General features: G+C 38.8%; 3 protein-coding genes across 3 annotated transcripts in view; 1 reads left to right on the forward strand and 2 right to left on the reverse strand.

The window, feature by feature from the left end:
* soul5l (heme-binding protein soul5, like) overlaps positions 1 to 14,817 on the reverse strand; it is a 74,492-nt gene that overhangs the window by 37,900 nt on the left and 21,775 nt on the right. The window lies entirely within an intron of this gene.
* Positions 1 to 14,817, reverse strand: part of ubn1 (ubinuclein 1) — a 48,411-nt gene that overhangs the window by 9,511 nt on the left and 24,083 nt on the right. The window contains exon 4 of the mRNA XM_077718532.1: positions 433 to 503. The gene's annotated coding sequence lies outside the window, so the exon portion shown is untranslated. The remainder of the gene's footprint in view (positions 1 to 432; positions 504 to 14,817) is intronic.
* On the forward strand, positions 6,294 to 13,439 carry LOC144198162 (homeobox protein unc-4 homolog). The gene is made up of 3 exons (XM_077719047.1): positions 6,294 to 6,866; positions 7,643 to 7,818; positions 12,029 to 13,439. Exons 1-3 carry the CDS (start codon positions 6,518 to 6,520, stop codon positions 12,812 to 12,814), a joined length of 1,311 nt encoding a protein of 436 aa, XP_077575173.1. The 5' UTR covers positions 6,294 to 6,517; the 3' UTR covers positions 12,815 to 13,439.

The raw sequence follows: 14,817 nt of genomic DNA on the forward strand, positions 1-14,817 counted from the left end.
ATTTTTAAAAAACATAAATTAATTTCCTCAGCTTTGTCTTACAGTGCATGGGGGGCTCCTAAATACTCAAATGCCCCCCCCCCCCACAACGGACCCCCGTGTGTTTGTTTGTGTAAACAAGATAAATAATTACGCATGTTAGCATGACAGCTGCCAATAGGGAAACATTTTACAACATTTACCTTTTGTTTACATAGATTATGATTAAAAATGAATACATACAAATTTAGATTGTGTGTATATATATTAGGGGTGGGCCGATAGTGTATTTTTGTATGCATTTTATCTGATAGTGAGGAAATATTTTAAAATTAGCATGTTCAAAAAGTGGAAATTCAACATTATAGCTATATATGAGTTATTAGAAAATCATATTTTTGTGGAAATTAGTTGTGCAGCAGAAAATAAAGTTTAAATATTGAATAAACTCACCTGAAAGATGTTTTTTGTGATAAATGGAGGTTTCTTGATTGTGATTTTCTTGACTTTTAAGCTCTTTTTTCCTGTAAATAAAAATAGAAAGTATAAAAATGCATTTTTTTTTGCAAAAAGTACTTTTATATATAAATTGAAATGGGTAAATTGAGCTTTTTTTGGGTGATTTTATTGATTTATTTGGGGTTTTTGTTTGCAAAGTTTTTTATATGGATGTAAACAAAGTGTGTTAAACTGTAAAGGTATTTTTTAGCAATAAAGTTTTAAACTATTTTGCTGTTTGCAACTCTTTGACTGCCATTGAAAGTTTATTTCAATTATAAAGGCTAGTTTTCATCTTTTTTTGCTGCTACTGACAATAAAAGACGTCTAATCCAGTGATAATCAATTAAAAAAAATACATAAAGCCATTTAGCAGATCAAATAATCTGCAGTTTTTCCCCTTAAAGCCTAAAAATACACTTAAAAAAAGCTTATTTGCAGTTACACTCTTAAAACAGAAGGTTAATTAATAGTACTATTTTTGTACACTGGAATCCATAAAATGAGCGGAGTTAGCCCATTTAAATGTGTATTTGTGTGTGTTTACCACATTTAATCCCTCAAAACGAGAAAAAAATGGCATTGAAGGAATAGCAAACAAGAATATTCAGTCATAAGGCTGATAATTAGAAGCCATTTCGTTAATGAGCCCTTCACTTTTTTCCAAATGATCAAAGCCGACATTATTGGCACCAAAAACAAGATCAATACCTTTTTTTTTTTACTCGTAATGGCGACGCCATTCGCTCACCCGTTCGTTTGAGAGCAGGCGCCCCATCAAAAAGCGTCGGCAATTAATTTAGATTAGACTCTTAATTATCAAGCGATTGGCTAAATAATGAGCGATAGTTAAAATTAACTTGAGCGCAGCGACAGACTAATTAACGCTCCTCGTCGTTGTCACCTCGCTACGGCTAATTAAAAAAATAAATGTGACTCCATTTCTTTTCTCAAGAGGCAAGTGGAGGCTTCAAGCCTTTTTTAAATGTTTTATTTTTGGACAACCTGCTAATCTGTTTAGGATTTTTCTTGAACTTTGGTCTGGTAGGCAGATCTGTATATTTTGATAATGTGATCAAATTATAAAAAAAACTAAAATAAAAAACATTGTACCAACCAATTGAAACAGTGTTGATAGAGTACTGGTTTGGGGCTGCTTTGCATCTAAGGAGCCTGGACGAGCTAGAGGCTAATCTCCATTTTAGTTATAATATTGAGATTTTTTTTTCATAAATAGATTTAAAGAACTAGAATAAAATCCCTGAATATTCCGTTTTTTTATAGATGTAAAAGAATGCTTATTTTAGCTTTTTTTTAAATATATTTTTAGATTTTCCAAAATAATTTTTGAACTAAAAACAGAAAAAAATGATTAAAAAATTACAATTATTAATTTAAAAGGGGGAAAATCTTGAAATATAATATACATCTATACTGTTCATTTTAATTTGATCCTAAAACAGAAAGTCAGCACTCATCATTTACTTTCCGGGCCGCACAAAATAATGCAGGGGCCAGATTTGGCCCCCGGGCCGCTACTTTGACACCTATGATCTAAGTAATTAAAAGCTTTGTAGTTCTTTACTCTTGATTAATGGTGTAGTGGTATTTGTACCTGAAAAGTATTTTTTTGTCCAATTTTAGTCTTGATTCTTTATTTTAAAATACCCTGACAAAATTCTATCATTGAATTGGTGTGTACAATCCGTATTTAAACATATCCTTGCTAAGTCTTTAGCTTTCTTAGCATTTTGATCTTTTATGACGTATCTCGAAGCAAATGTGTCACTGAAGTCAAGGCGATGTGTATGGAGGACTTTCCTAGACGTCTGGACTCGGAGCCCCCCCAAAAGAAACCCCACTGTGACTGTATTTGTGCCTTAATACAGGAGCTATCTATAATTACCATCTTGTCCTTATGTCTTAGGCCTGAATAAATTGGCGGCACACTCACAAAGACGCGTTATTAGCCGCTTTCAGCGCGGGCTAGCATGCGTCAACTTAAGTAAATCAATATGCTAATACTGTGTGCGGACTATATTCTACTGTCTCAGCCAATAGTCGTGCGAATACATTCTGTTAAGTAGAGGTATAGCAGTGTATATTATTATTTTGACTTTCGAATGTCGACACTGCCCCTAGTGGCCAGGGAAAAAATCTCCAACTGTAACTTATTACCCTTTTTTCCCTTTTTATTTCAAAGCGTTTTGTAACCTAAACATTTTGTATCTAGAAACATTTGTAAGTAGAGGTATAACTGTGTATACTATTATTTAACTCTCGAATGTAGATACTGCCCCTAGTGGCCAGGGAAATAATCTCCAATTGTAATTTACCCCCCCCCCCCATTTCATTTCAAAGCGTTTCCTAACCTAAATATTTTGTATGTAGAAACATCTGTAAGTAGAGGTAAAAAAAGTGTATGCTATTATTTAACTCTCGAATGTAGACACTGCCCCTAGTGGCCAGGGAAATAATCTCCAGTTGTAACTTACCTTTTTTCCCATTTAATTTCAAAGTATTTCGTAACCTAAACATTTTGTATGTAATAAGATTTGTAAGTACATGTATTATACACTATTATTTACCTCTAGAATGTAGACACTGCCCCTAGTGGCCATGGAAAAAATCTCTAAATATGACATGCCTTTTCTCCCATTTCACGAACTATTATTTAACTCCTAAAGCAATACACTGCCCCTAGTGGCCATTCAAATCCACTCCAACTCCAACTTGCAGTCTTTTTCCTCATTTCAGCTCATATTAATGCCCCTAAACGATAAAATATTCCCACATATTTAGCCACATGGTAAATCTCCACAAAAAATGACCATCCCACGACTTTTTCTTCTTCATATTTCCTCTTTCCCAAAGCCCCACCCATTTTTTTTCAACGCAACCCAAGGCGGCGTTTCGTAAGGCCGGCTCGGTCTGCCCGCCTTATTATCAAGTTAATTAAAGCCGGCATCTGACAATGTCACTCGTGCCCCTGCAAATGCAAATGCGAGAAGAAAAAAAAAACCAAGAGAGGGAGGAGGAAGAAAGAAAGAAAGAAAGGCGAATTTAAATGCTACGCTCTCGCGGGACCTCATGTCAAGGGCTGCTTTTCATGGAGCGCCGCATGCGTTTGGCCGGCGGGGAGAAGCCCCGCCCCCCTCCCCTCCTAGCCCCGGCCTTTGTGGAAGAAGAAGAAGAATCCTTTCTAAGCAAATGACAAGAAAGCCATAGATTGCAATGTGGAAAATAAATAAGCATCAGAAGGAAAAGCAGCGGGGACATAAAGCAAAAAGCCACGGCGCCTCAAGTACTCAAAAGTTGCGAGAAAAGCTCGCCAAAGCCACATTAAAGAGGCCATTTAAATCAAGGCGTGCATTGAAACGGCAGAAAAACGACCAGTGGGTCAAGTAACGGGAGGAGGGATTATACACTTCTTCATAATAATATTAATTAAACAATTTACATGCTAATAAGGTAACAATTATCGTGGCTTCTGCTGAAAGATTCGGGTTATTACAACACGCCAATCCCCAGGCCGCGGGGTCACACGGCGAGAAATCTCCACTCAAATTAACATTCTGTCAGCTCCAGAAATTGGATAAATAAAGTCGAATTAATTCATAGTATAATGGAAGAAGGAGGAGGGGGGGGGGGGGGGTTATATTATAGAGGTTTTTTTTTTTCTTATTCAAGCAGCTCTGATTACCATTCAGTATTCACCAGCACGCCACTCGGTGTCTCTGTCAAGAAATTGAACAGAAAATAAAGCAGTCGCCATCGCCATCATCATCATCATCGCCTCGGGCCACATTTGGCCCCCGCGACACCGTTTACAATTTATATGGATACCGTATTTTCACGACTATAAGGCGCACTTAAAAGTCTTAAATTTTCTCCAAAATAGACAGTGCGCCTTATAATCCAGTGCGCCTTATATATGGAAAAAAAACAGAAAACGAAATACCACCACTGTGGGATATTAAAAAAAACACAAATGCCTGAACTGAATACTCAATACTGTTAAATATGCAGATGCCATCTTAGTTTACAAAATCTTCCATCATATATAGCTCCTCCCCAACAGCAAAAAAAAATCCAATCAAAACATCAACAATGGCTGGCTCTAGAGGTGACTGTGTAGTGAGTGCTTCATACCTGGAAGTCAATAGCAATTACCCTATTTTCACCACTGTAATGCGCACTTAAAAGTCTTAAATTTTCTCCAAAATAGACAGTGCGCCTTAAAATCCAGTGCGCCTTATAATCCAGTGCGCCTTATATATGGAAAAAAAAACAGAAAACGAAATACCACAACTGTCGGATATTAAAAAAACACAAATGCCTGAACTGAAACAATATTGTTAAATATGCAGATGCCATCTTAGTTTACAAAATCTTCCATCATATAGCTCCTCCCCCACTGCAAGATTTTATACAAAAAAAATCCAAAACATCAACAATGGCTGGCTCTAGAGGTGACTGTAAAGTAGTGAGTGCTTCATACCTGGAAGTCAATAGCAATTACCATATTTTCACCACTATAAGGCGCACTTAAAAGTCTTACATTTTCTCCAAAATAGACAGTGCGCCTTATAATACAGTGCGTCTTATATATGGAAAAAATGTCATTCATTGAGGGTGTGCCTTATAATGCGGTGCGCCTTATAGTCGTGAAAATACAGCAATCTTTTGTCCCCCTCCCTAAAAGATGCGGACATGGGCGCCAGCCAGCCTGTTGCAGGCAAAGGTAAAACATTTCCACAGCTCTCCTTTTTTTTTCAATGCACACTTCAAGTCGAGGGCCATTAGACAAGTCCTCAACTGGGTAATGAGCTTATTTCAAGCGCACGCACGACACCCTGCGTTCGCGACGCCCGCCACAGCCGCTCGCTTGAAAAAACAACGCTCGTTAAGGAAAGAGCGACCCCGGAGGCAGCCAATGAGTTTATGAGGAAGCTTAAAATGACCTGAAAATGACCCAAAAAGAGCAAACAGACAAAAAATGTTCGCTAAATCAATAGGAAATTATTGCAAATTTACCCAAAGTGAGCTGTAAGTACCTAAAAATGACAAAAAAGTGGTACAAAATGAACTATTTGCCTATTTTTGACAATTAATTTTAGATTTCCAATTTACTTGGACTAGGAGGGTCAAATAAACCAATAACGTTGGAAGTGTGGAACTCTTTAGAATTTTTTTAATCAAATATTTGTTCCTAAATTATTCAAACGCTTCAATGTTGACTATAAGAAAAAAATTAGCGATTTAGCGTTATGGCTAATTTGCTTGAACACTGAATTGATTCTTGCTAACTTGTCTTATTTAATTTAATGTATTTTATTTACATTTGTTTTCTTTTTAACTCTTTAAAATACATTTGACGTCTATCACTGTCATTGGCAAAGTAAAAATTACACATTTATTTTATTTTTCCATTCCAAGTAAAGCAAATTCTATGAAATTTAAAAATATTTCCTTTAGATTCATACTTGGGAACCACACATATATACAATAAATAAAATCATATTTGGGTCTTAGCCCCTCCCCTTTTTGGGGGGGTATACGTCACATTTAGGCTTTCTATACGAGCACAACAGATTAATTTTTCAAGCTGAAAGTAGAAAAAAAGGATAAAACATTATTGAATTGGGGATATACGTGAGTTTTCATGTTTGGACACGCTGAGGGGGGAGCTACGCGTTAAGAGGTGAAGTTAAAACAATAAAACACCACCGTCGCCAGGCTAGATGACGTCACGCAGCGAGTAAGGCTCCTGATTGGTCTAGCCGGCAGACTCGATGAGCCGGATAGGGGAGCGAGCTTGACATCGGCGGCCCGGAGCACAACACGTCGCCGCCGCCGGCTGGAGCGCACGGAGCGCTGCCGCAGCCGACGCCGCCGCAGCCAACCCAAAAAAAAAAACATATTTTCCACCCATTTTCCCCCTTAATTTCCCTTAATTTTTCGCTTCCTTCCTTTCTTCGACTGACCGACTGCATGTTCAAGCACACGCCCGCGTATCCTCACTTGGGCCCGGGCGAGCATGGACAGTCGCGTCCTCGAGCATCACCCTCACGCCCACTTCGGAGGCACCTTGGGCGGGTTGGTGGGGTTCCCGTACCCGCTGACAGCTCCGCACCACCATCACCACCAGCAACAACAACAACAACAACAACAATCACCACAGAATCAACAGCAACAACGGCATCAACAACAACAACACCATCACCTTCATCACCACCACCACCACTACGAGCTTGCCGGCGCGCACCAACTGCAATCGGCAGCCGCCGTCCCCTTCACCATAGACGGATTACTTAACGGCTCTTGCTCGGCGTCGGTGGTGAGCTCCAGCGCGCTCTTGTCACCCGACGGACACTACAAACTCTCCGGTAAGAAACAAACTACACGATTTTTTTCAAAAGCTCGCTAAACATTTTAATAAGGGGGAGTTTATTTTTTTATTGGTATTCATTTGATATTTGAATTAAATTATTTAAAAATGAGTTTTATGTCCTTAAAAATAGTTAAAATAGTTAAAACATTACAAAGTAAAACTGACTTTTACATGTTTTTAATGTCAAAAGTGCAGTACTTAATATATCTTGTCTCGGGTTATATTTAAAAATTTAAAAAATAAACTTTTAATCTATTTTCTTTAAAAAATAATAGTAATATTACTACAAGTATGGCCTACATAATTCAAAATGTAGACTCCAGCTCTCAATAAAAACGACCCCTTTTATTAATAATCATTATTTCACATACTTATAAAATAAATACTCAGAATCAATTACATTTTTAAACAATTACTGCCATCCATCTCATATAAAACACATTGGACGTCCCACACCGTCAATGGCTTATGACACCAACCACAATTTCCATCTCCTATTTATTAATTTTTAAAAATTGTCCATCTCACAGTATTTTTCCACCCCAACTTGCAAAAAAAACCCACATCTCCCCAGCAAAACCTACTCCATTCCACTCCATATTATTATTCCTCTCTTTAAATCCAATTTAATGAAGCCACGGCAAAAATCATTCCAGTCATTAAGCAGGCGTCAGTTAATTGGCAAAAGTGTCAATCAATGCCTGCAACGACTAATTCTTAAACCCCCCACCGTCACCCCCACACACCAAAATGAACGACCATAAAACACAGATTCCGGGGACCCCGACAAAGAGAGTCCCGGTTGTAAACGGAGAAGAACCAGAACCAACTTCACGGGCTGGCAGCTGGAGGAACTGGAGAAGGCCTTCAACGAGAGCCACTACCCGGACGTCTTCATGCGGGAGGCGCTCGCGCTCAGGCTGGACCTGGTCGAGTCCAGGGTTCAGGTAAACCCTCACTTTCTATTCATTTTTAAAAGGGGTCACATTTTTTGAAAACATTAAAAAAAAAAAAATACATATATACATATGTATATCCCCACCTAGCTTGACTGTGAAGGCCTACTTCATTCTAGGGACAGTTTTTATTTATTTATTGTATTTATTATTTATTGTTATTATTATTAAGGGGTCACAATTTTTTGGAAAAAAATAAAAATATATATACATATATACATATTTATATCTCCACCTAGCTTGACTGTGAAGGCCCACGTCATTCTAGGGGCATTTAAAAAAAATCATTTATTATTTTTTATTATTATTATTATTATTAAGTGGTCACATTTTTTTGAAATCTGTGAAGCCCACTTCATTCTAGGGGAATTTTTTAAATTTAATTTATTTATTATTTATTATTATTATTATTATTAAGGGGTCACATTTTATTGAAAAAAATATATATATACATTTATATCTCGACTTTTATATCTTGACTGTGAAGGCCCACCAATATTTCAAGGGGTCAGTTTTTTATTTAATTTATTTATTTTTGACAATGTATCCCCCCCTTGAACCCCCCCCTCTATGAATAATGTATGGCCATGACCTATTGATTAAGGGGTTAATAAAAACAAGGCGTGATCTGAGCATTAAAATAATATTGGGCTATATTTGTTGTACCAGGGTTAAAGTAATTTTTTTTCATTATGAGGAGGATATCAATTGGGATGGATTGTGTTTTTGTGGATTTTTATAATTCACAAAGGTGCATTTGAGAGACTATTTTACCATTACGGATGTAATTTAGGAATTTCATTTATGAAACTAGAACAAATATTGCATTTATACGAGATCATAACCATTTATAAGCGCAAATCACTAAATAATTAGAAGAAAATCTCCAAAAACAAACCAAAAAATTGTATTTTTTGGTATCCTATTTATACTTTTGTTCAGAATGAAAATATCTTCTATTTTTCATCATATATGCCATTTAAATATCGATTGGATTAACAGATTTTATAAGTTTATTGATCCTGTATCGCATTTAAAAGTAAAAAATGAAAAACCCCTTTTATACACTAAAAAATATGACTATCTTTTTCAATGTTGAATGCAAATTCTGATCATTTTACAAAAAAAATTATGACCATGACATGATTTGTAACTTCATTCATTAAAACTAATCGAATTATAAATCCCATTAAAAAAAAAACATTAAAAAAAATGCAAAAAAATGAGCAACCCTATTCAGCATTTTAACTATAAATTCCCCACAAAAAACTCATTTTTTTAGGCTTATGTTTTAGAGGGGGTGCTATCGTACATGTACGTCACGGTCAAACAACCTTTCCAAGCGGGCCATGGTGGAGATTTAGCTTCCTAAACCGACGCTTATTCAGCTTTCAAGCTGCTTAAAACGTTCTTTTATCGCAGGTTTGCGTCGCTGAGGATGGAGTAGGGGGGGTGGGGGGGGAGGCACATGTGTTTGGGGGTGGTGGGGGTCTCGAACGGGCGACATCAAGCATCCCAACGTATTGTGGCGCGTTGTGTCCGCATCTCACGCCCTTATCAGCCGCCAACACGCGGCCCTCGGCGAGCACACGGCCCGACCCGAGAGAGATCCCGGGCGGGGAGCCCGGGGTGGGTTTTTTTTTTGAGGGAGGTGGGGGTTGCCTGCCTGGTGCTCCCCCCCCCAAGGAAAGCTGCATGCGTTTTTTTTTTGCTTTAAAAAATGAGGCTTTGAGTTAAATTGAGGAGGAATTAGGCTTTTTAACCCTTTCACGGGCAGATATTTGAACAAAAATGAAATTAATTTGATTGTAAATGATTATTAGAGGGTTTTTTTAAATTTGTGTATGATTAGGAATTCAATAAATAATTAAATCATTATTATTTTTAGGATTAAATAAGTCCAAATGAATTGGACGTCTAATGTAGTCAATAGCAATGAGTTATAAGGGGAAAAAAACTAAACCCAATAAAAATCATAACTCACACACCCATAAAGTAATAAAAGTCCAACTAATGGATTGTTTTGTATGGGTCATAAATAATAATCTATGCCTGAAAGAGTTAAATATGTTAATAAAAGCGGAAATGACTGAAATTTAAATGAATCAAAACATTGTGTTGGGATAAATGTCCAATTCATTTTAAGTGGGACGGCAGGCAGTGAATGGTCATCTTACAGTGCCTTTCAGAATGAAATGGATTGGACGTCGAAAAACTGTCAATGGCAGCTAACACGTTTAGTGAAATATCAAGTCAATGACGCTAATAGACGTCCAATTCGTTCTAACTGGGAGGGTCGGTTTTTAAGTGAGCACATGGGAAGTCCAATGCGTCGCTCCTCCCAATCAAAATGGATTGGACGCCTGGCACCGTCACTGGCAGCCACTAAGAAAAAAAAACAAAAAAAAAACAATGCGGGGAAATTATAATTCATGCACAGAAAAGTCATAAATTGGGTAAAAAGGGTAAAAATTATTTTAAAATGTATCGATTTGTTCATGAGTACGACTTAAAATGGTAAAATTCCTTATAACAATTTCCACTGTATCCCAACTATGTACTTTTTAGCACTATAGTCAATTATTTCGCAATTAGCATGATGTCTTTTCATTATAAAACAAAACCAATTCAATAAACAATACAATACTGTCTTATTTTACTTAACTTTGACCAAAATAGCAAGCATTCATTTGCCTTAACAACAACAACAACTCCAATTTAGGTTAAAAATAAGTTTGAACCAGAAATAAATCAATCTGGATTTATTTTGAAAGGGCTCCAAAAAGGAAATATTCAGCTTTATTACGCAACACCAAGACTAAATCCTACAAAACAGACGTGACAATTCCACTAATAACCTGATTCTAGACACCACAGTCCTTCTACTTATCATTTTTTTTATGGTTATGCATATCAAGAGCTTGAAATGTATAAACCGGAGGCTGACAATTTGAACTCTGCAAATGGATTCAAAGTAAGAGTCACTTGACAAAAGGTGCTTCCAATATATACATGATATAAATATAATAGTGTCATTTAAAACCGATAAGCAACGTTATGTAAATGTTGACGTGAAGAAAACATGATGTCATACTGTAAAGCCAGTGAAAATCTCTCATTGTACAATACACAAGTGTGTCGTCGTATCGCTTTTAATTGCCTGGGATGATTATTGTTGCTAATTAATTAACAGTCGGCTCCGTCAGGCAATTGCCGGCTTCAAAGTGGGAATTTAAAGGGCTTTATATTCTTGACACGCTAAGAAGGAAGATGGTTTGGAGAATGGAAATGCGCTTGGTCAAATAAAAGCAAACTATAGATACGCAAAAACTATTTCGATCTTTTGGAAAATAGCGCATCACAATTTTTTTAAATGCAAACGAGTGATTCAAGATACAAAAAAATATCCAAGTTACAAACCCCCCCTAAAAAGTATGAAAATATTGTCGCAGATGAATTGATTGTCACTTTAAGACATCACTACCCACAACTGGGCTCTAATTCTATCTCAAATAATGACATAATAATGACAAATCAATTCAATTGGATGTCTCACAACAACCACTATCTATGTTTCAAGATTCTTTCTTACATACCAGTCCACATTGGCTAAATGTTCCCCTTATTAATCATTGCAATTCCTATTATTAAGTGATTAAAAACCATACAAATACAACATGGCACATATTTTCTCAAGCACACACAAAACGGGCACATGTAAAAGTCTAAAATGTACTACAAAGTGGACGGACAGCTTTCTGCCCTGGTAGAAGAAACACTATTATATTATGTCTTCCATAATAACGGATGCAGAGAGAACTATTTCAGCGGCACATTATATATGTTTTATCTATTTTAAGACATTAATTAATCATTTCCTTATAATTTTCTTTCATTTTTTTTTGTGTTTCCTCACATTTTTCATACAAAATTGGGACACTGACCCGGGTTTAGTTGGTCATTTTTTTTTGGAGGACCGAATTACAGAATTTACATATAAAGTACACCTCTACTTACAACCTTTTCAAGTTCTGTAAACCAAGTAAATTTGTAAGTAGAGGTACGACTGTACAAGGGTCAGATAGTCTAAAAGAGCGGCTTAGGTCAGACAAAATGGCCGCTCACGACTTAACAAGACACAAGTTAACATCGCTACCTGACACAAACGTGTTCAAAGTTTTTTGTTGTTGTACATTTGTAGGTTTGGTTCCAGAACCGTCGCGCCAAGTGGAGAAAGAAGGAAAACACCAAGAAAGGTCCCGGCCGGCCTGCGCACAACTCCCACCCGACAACATGCAGCGGCGAGCCCATGGACCCCGAAGAGATCCAACGCCGCGAACACGAACGTGCCGAGAAGAAGAAACGCAAGCAGGAGCGCAAACTACTGCGCTCCCAGAACAAACTCCTACAGGGCGACAACTTCCACACGCCGGGCGGTTCCGAAAGCGACAGCGGCGTGTCGCAGTTCACCGACAGCGAGCAGCAACCTTCCTCTGGCCCCGAGGGTTCGCGGGGCGCCGAAGGACACCCCGGCGAGCCAAACCAAAGAAGGGAAGGCGAGGGGGCGTCCCCGGGCGGCGCTTCCAGGACCTCGCCCCCGCAGAAACGCAACCCCTTCAGCGTGGAGAGCCTTCTCTCGGACGCCGCGCCCCGACGGAACTTCCCGGCGATGCCCACTCAGAGGACGCTGGTGGGTAAAGGCCATTTCTTGCTTTACCCCATTACCCATCAGCCCTTGGGCTTCCTGGTGCCCCAAAGGGCCCCCAAAGCGTCCCCCCCGCACTTGGACGAAGCCGGGGAACTCCCACGCGCCCCCGTCGACCTCTCCGAAACCCACGAACGCCACGGTTCCGTTAGCAATAGCGTCCGGGCGAAGGAGGAGCCCGATCGCGAAAGCCCGGTTAGCGGAGAGGCGGCGCGCCACGGCACCCCCGCGGACTTTCGGGAAGCGGCCGATACAGATGGGGAAGACGTGGATATGGACTAAGATGCTAACTTGTTAGCGAGCTAATGATGTTGGCTATAAAGCAGAAGCGCTAAGACAAAACAGGGCTAATGTAGGAAGCCATTTTGATGGCGTTCCTTCCGATGACTCCCAAGATGGAATGCCGCGTTCGGACCGGTTTTGATGTTGGCGCCGCCCTTGTGGAAAGTCGAGGTCGGGCAAACACGTACAGCTTCCACTATACGTCACAAAATATAGAAATATTTGAGTGATGTCATTCTACTACAAGCTTATAATAGTCCAACAAAAATAATTTTGGTTGTCATTCATCGGCAAAAGTCAATCAAACGTCAAAATCAGCAAAAAACTAATTTAATCCATTAATATTACAATATGAATCCTTTATGACATGACTTTATTCTTTTATTATGACTTTAACCTCTTACTATTACCAACTTTCTCTCTCATAACAACACAACGTATGACTCATTTGCATAATTCCGTGACTTTCTTCTCGTACTATGACGACTTATTTCCTATTTTATGACATTTCTATCGCAATATTACCACGTATGACTACATTCTCATAATCTAGCGACTTTTATCTCCTAATATGACATCGTCTCGCTTTGTTTTTCGGTTTGGACTTTCACTTCGAGGAAAGTTTTCGGCAAACAAAGTAAAAAAAAATGGCCGACCGTCGACTTTATACGCGAATCCGTTGCCAGACCATAAAAAAGGGGCGTGGCCTGTCCGAACGCAGCATTGGAGCGTCGACGGAGACAAAAAAATGTCCTAGATTTTTCTAAGAGCGGACTTTTTCCAAACATTCCCAAAGCTCTGCATAGATGCTTACAAACATATCAGGAATTGAAGGGGCGGGGGGCGTGGCCTATCCCTCAAGCGCGCCGCATTGGAAACCATCATGATTGGACGGTTTTTGTTGTTTTAGAAGACGTTTCGACATTGGTCTGAAAGCTTAGTTAGGTCAAAAAGTAGGTCAACCGGAAAAGTCCATTCGGCTATGCTAGCATGAATTGTGGGACATTTTTATTCTCTAAAAAATAAATACGCGTCAAAATCTGTTGCCGGCTTATCCGAGAGAAACCAAAGTCTCATGTATTCATCCATTAGGTTAAAAAAGTCTGAATTTTTTTTGCAGTTTTGGACATTTTTACGTTTTTTCGAATCATGCTACGTTAAGTTAGCATTCGTATCCTATCCATTACAACTCTGTATCGAGGAATTATTTCAATGTGAATTACTGACAGGGCGATTTGCTCTCCTCCAATAAAAAACCAAGCCTGTAACGGAGGGGGCGGGGTCTTATTCGGTAAATGAAATAAGTCCGAACGCGGTAGAACATGACACGGAGGAGGATGTGTCCGTTCTACTCGGAATAGCAATCCCATTATCCTAGCACGGAGCAAGCCTTGTTCGTCAACCAATCAATAGACGGCAGCGCGTTAGTCTCCGCCCACTGTCAAGAGAAGGCTATATCACATGACTACAAACGGCGTCGCTTATCGGAAAGGAAAAGGCCAACTAGAACCCTCCCCTTATTTTTTAACCGCCGAGGGTTTCTTTTGCCTCTTTTTTCTGGCGACCAAAAATCTGTCAAAAAAAAAAAACGACAAAAAACGAACAAAAAAACGTTGCAACGGAAATCCTCAGATATTGTACAAAGCAGAAAACAATATTTATATGTTGACGTTTTGATAAATAAAAGCTATTGTTTCAACAAAAAAGTGCGCACTGTCTTTGCAAAAGGGTGGAGTGGGAAAGGGGGGTGCCGGAGCAGACCGTCTGGCTATTTATATTTATTGCTTTAACAAATTTATTCATTTGAAAAGGCCGGCCCTTGCGAATGAGGTTAGCGGCCCGCGGGCTATAGGACCGGGCGCCTTCCTGCTGAGTTTTGATATGAAAGTAATTATTTTCCCACTGGCTGCTTCGGGGGGTCTCCAAGGCATAAGCCCCTCCCACTTTCCTTCCTCCGCCCAAAGGGTTATTAGACATTAGTGATTTCTAGTGATATGGAATCA

This window comes from Stigmatopora nigra, chromosome 6 (assembly GCF_051989575.1).
Source record: "Stigmatopora nigra isolate UIUO_SnigA chromosome 6, RoL_Snig_1.1, whole genome shotgun sequence".
Taxonomy (NCBI): domain Eukaryota; kingdom Metazoa; phylum Chordata; class Actinopteri; order Syngnathiformes; family Syngnathidae; genus Stigmatopora; species Stigmatopora nigra.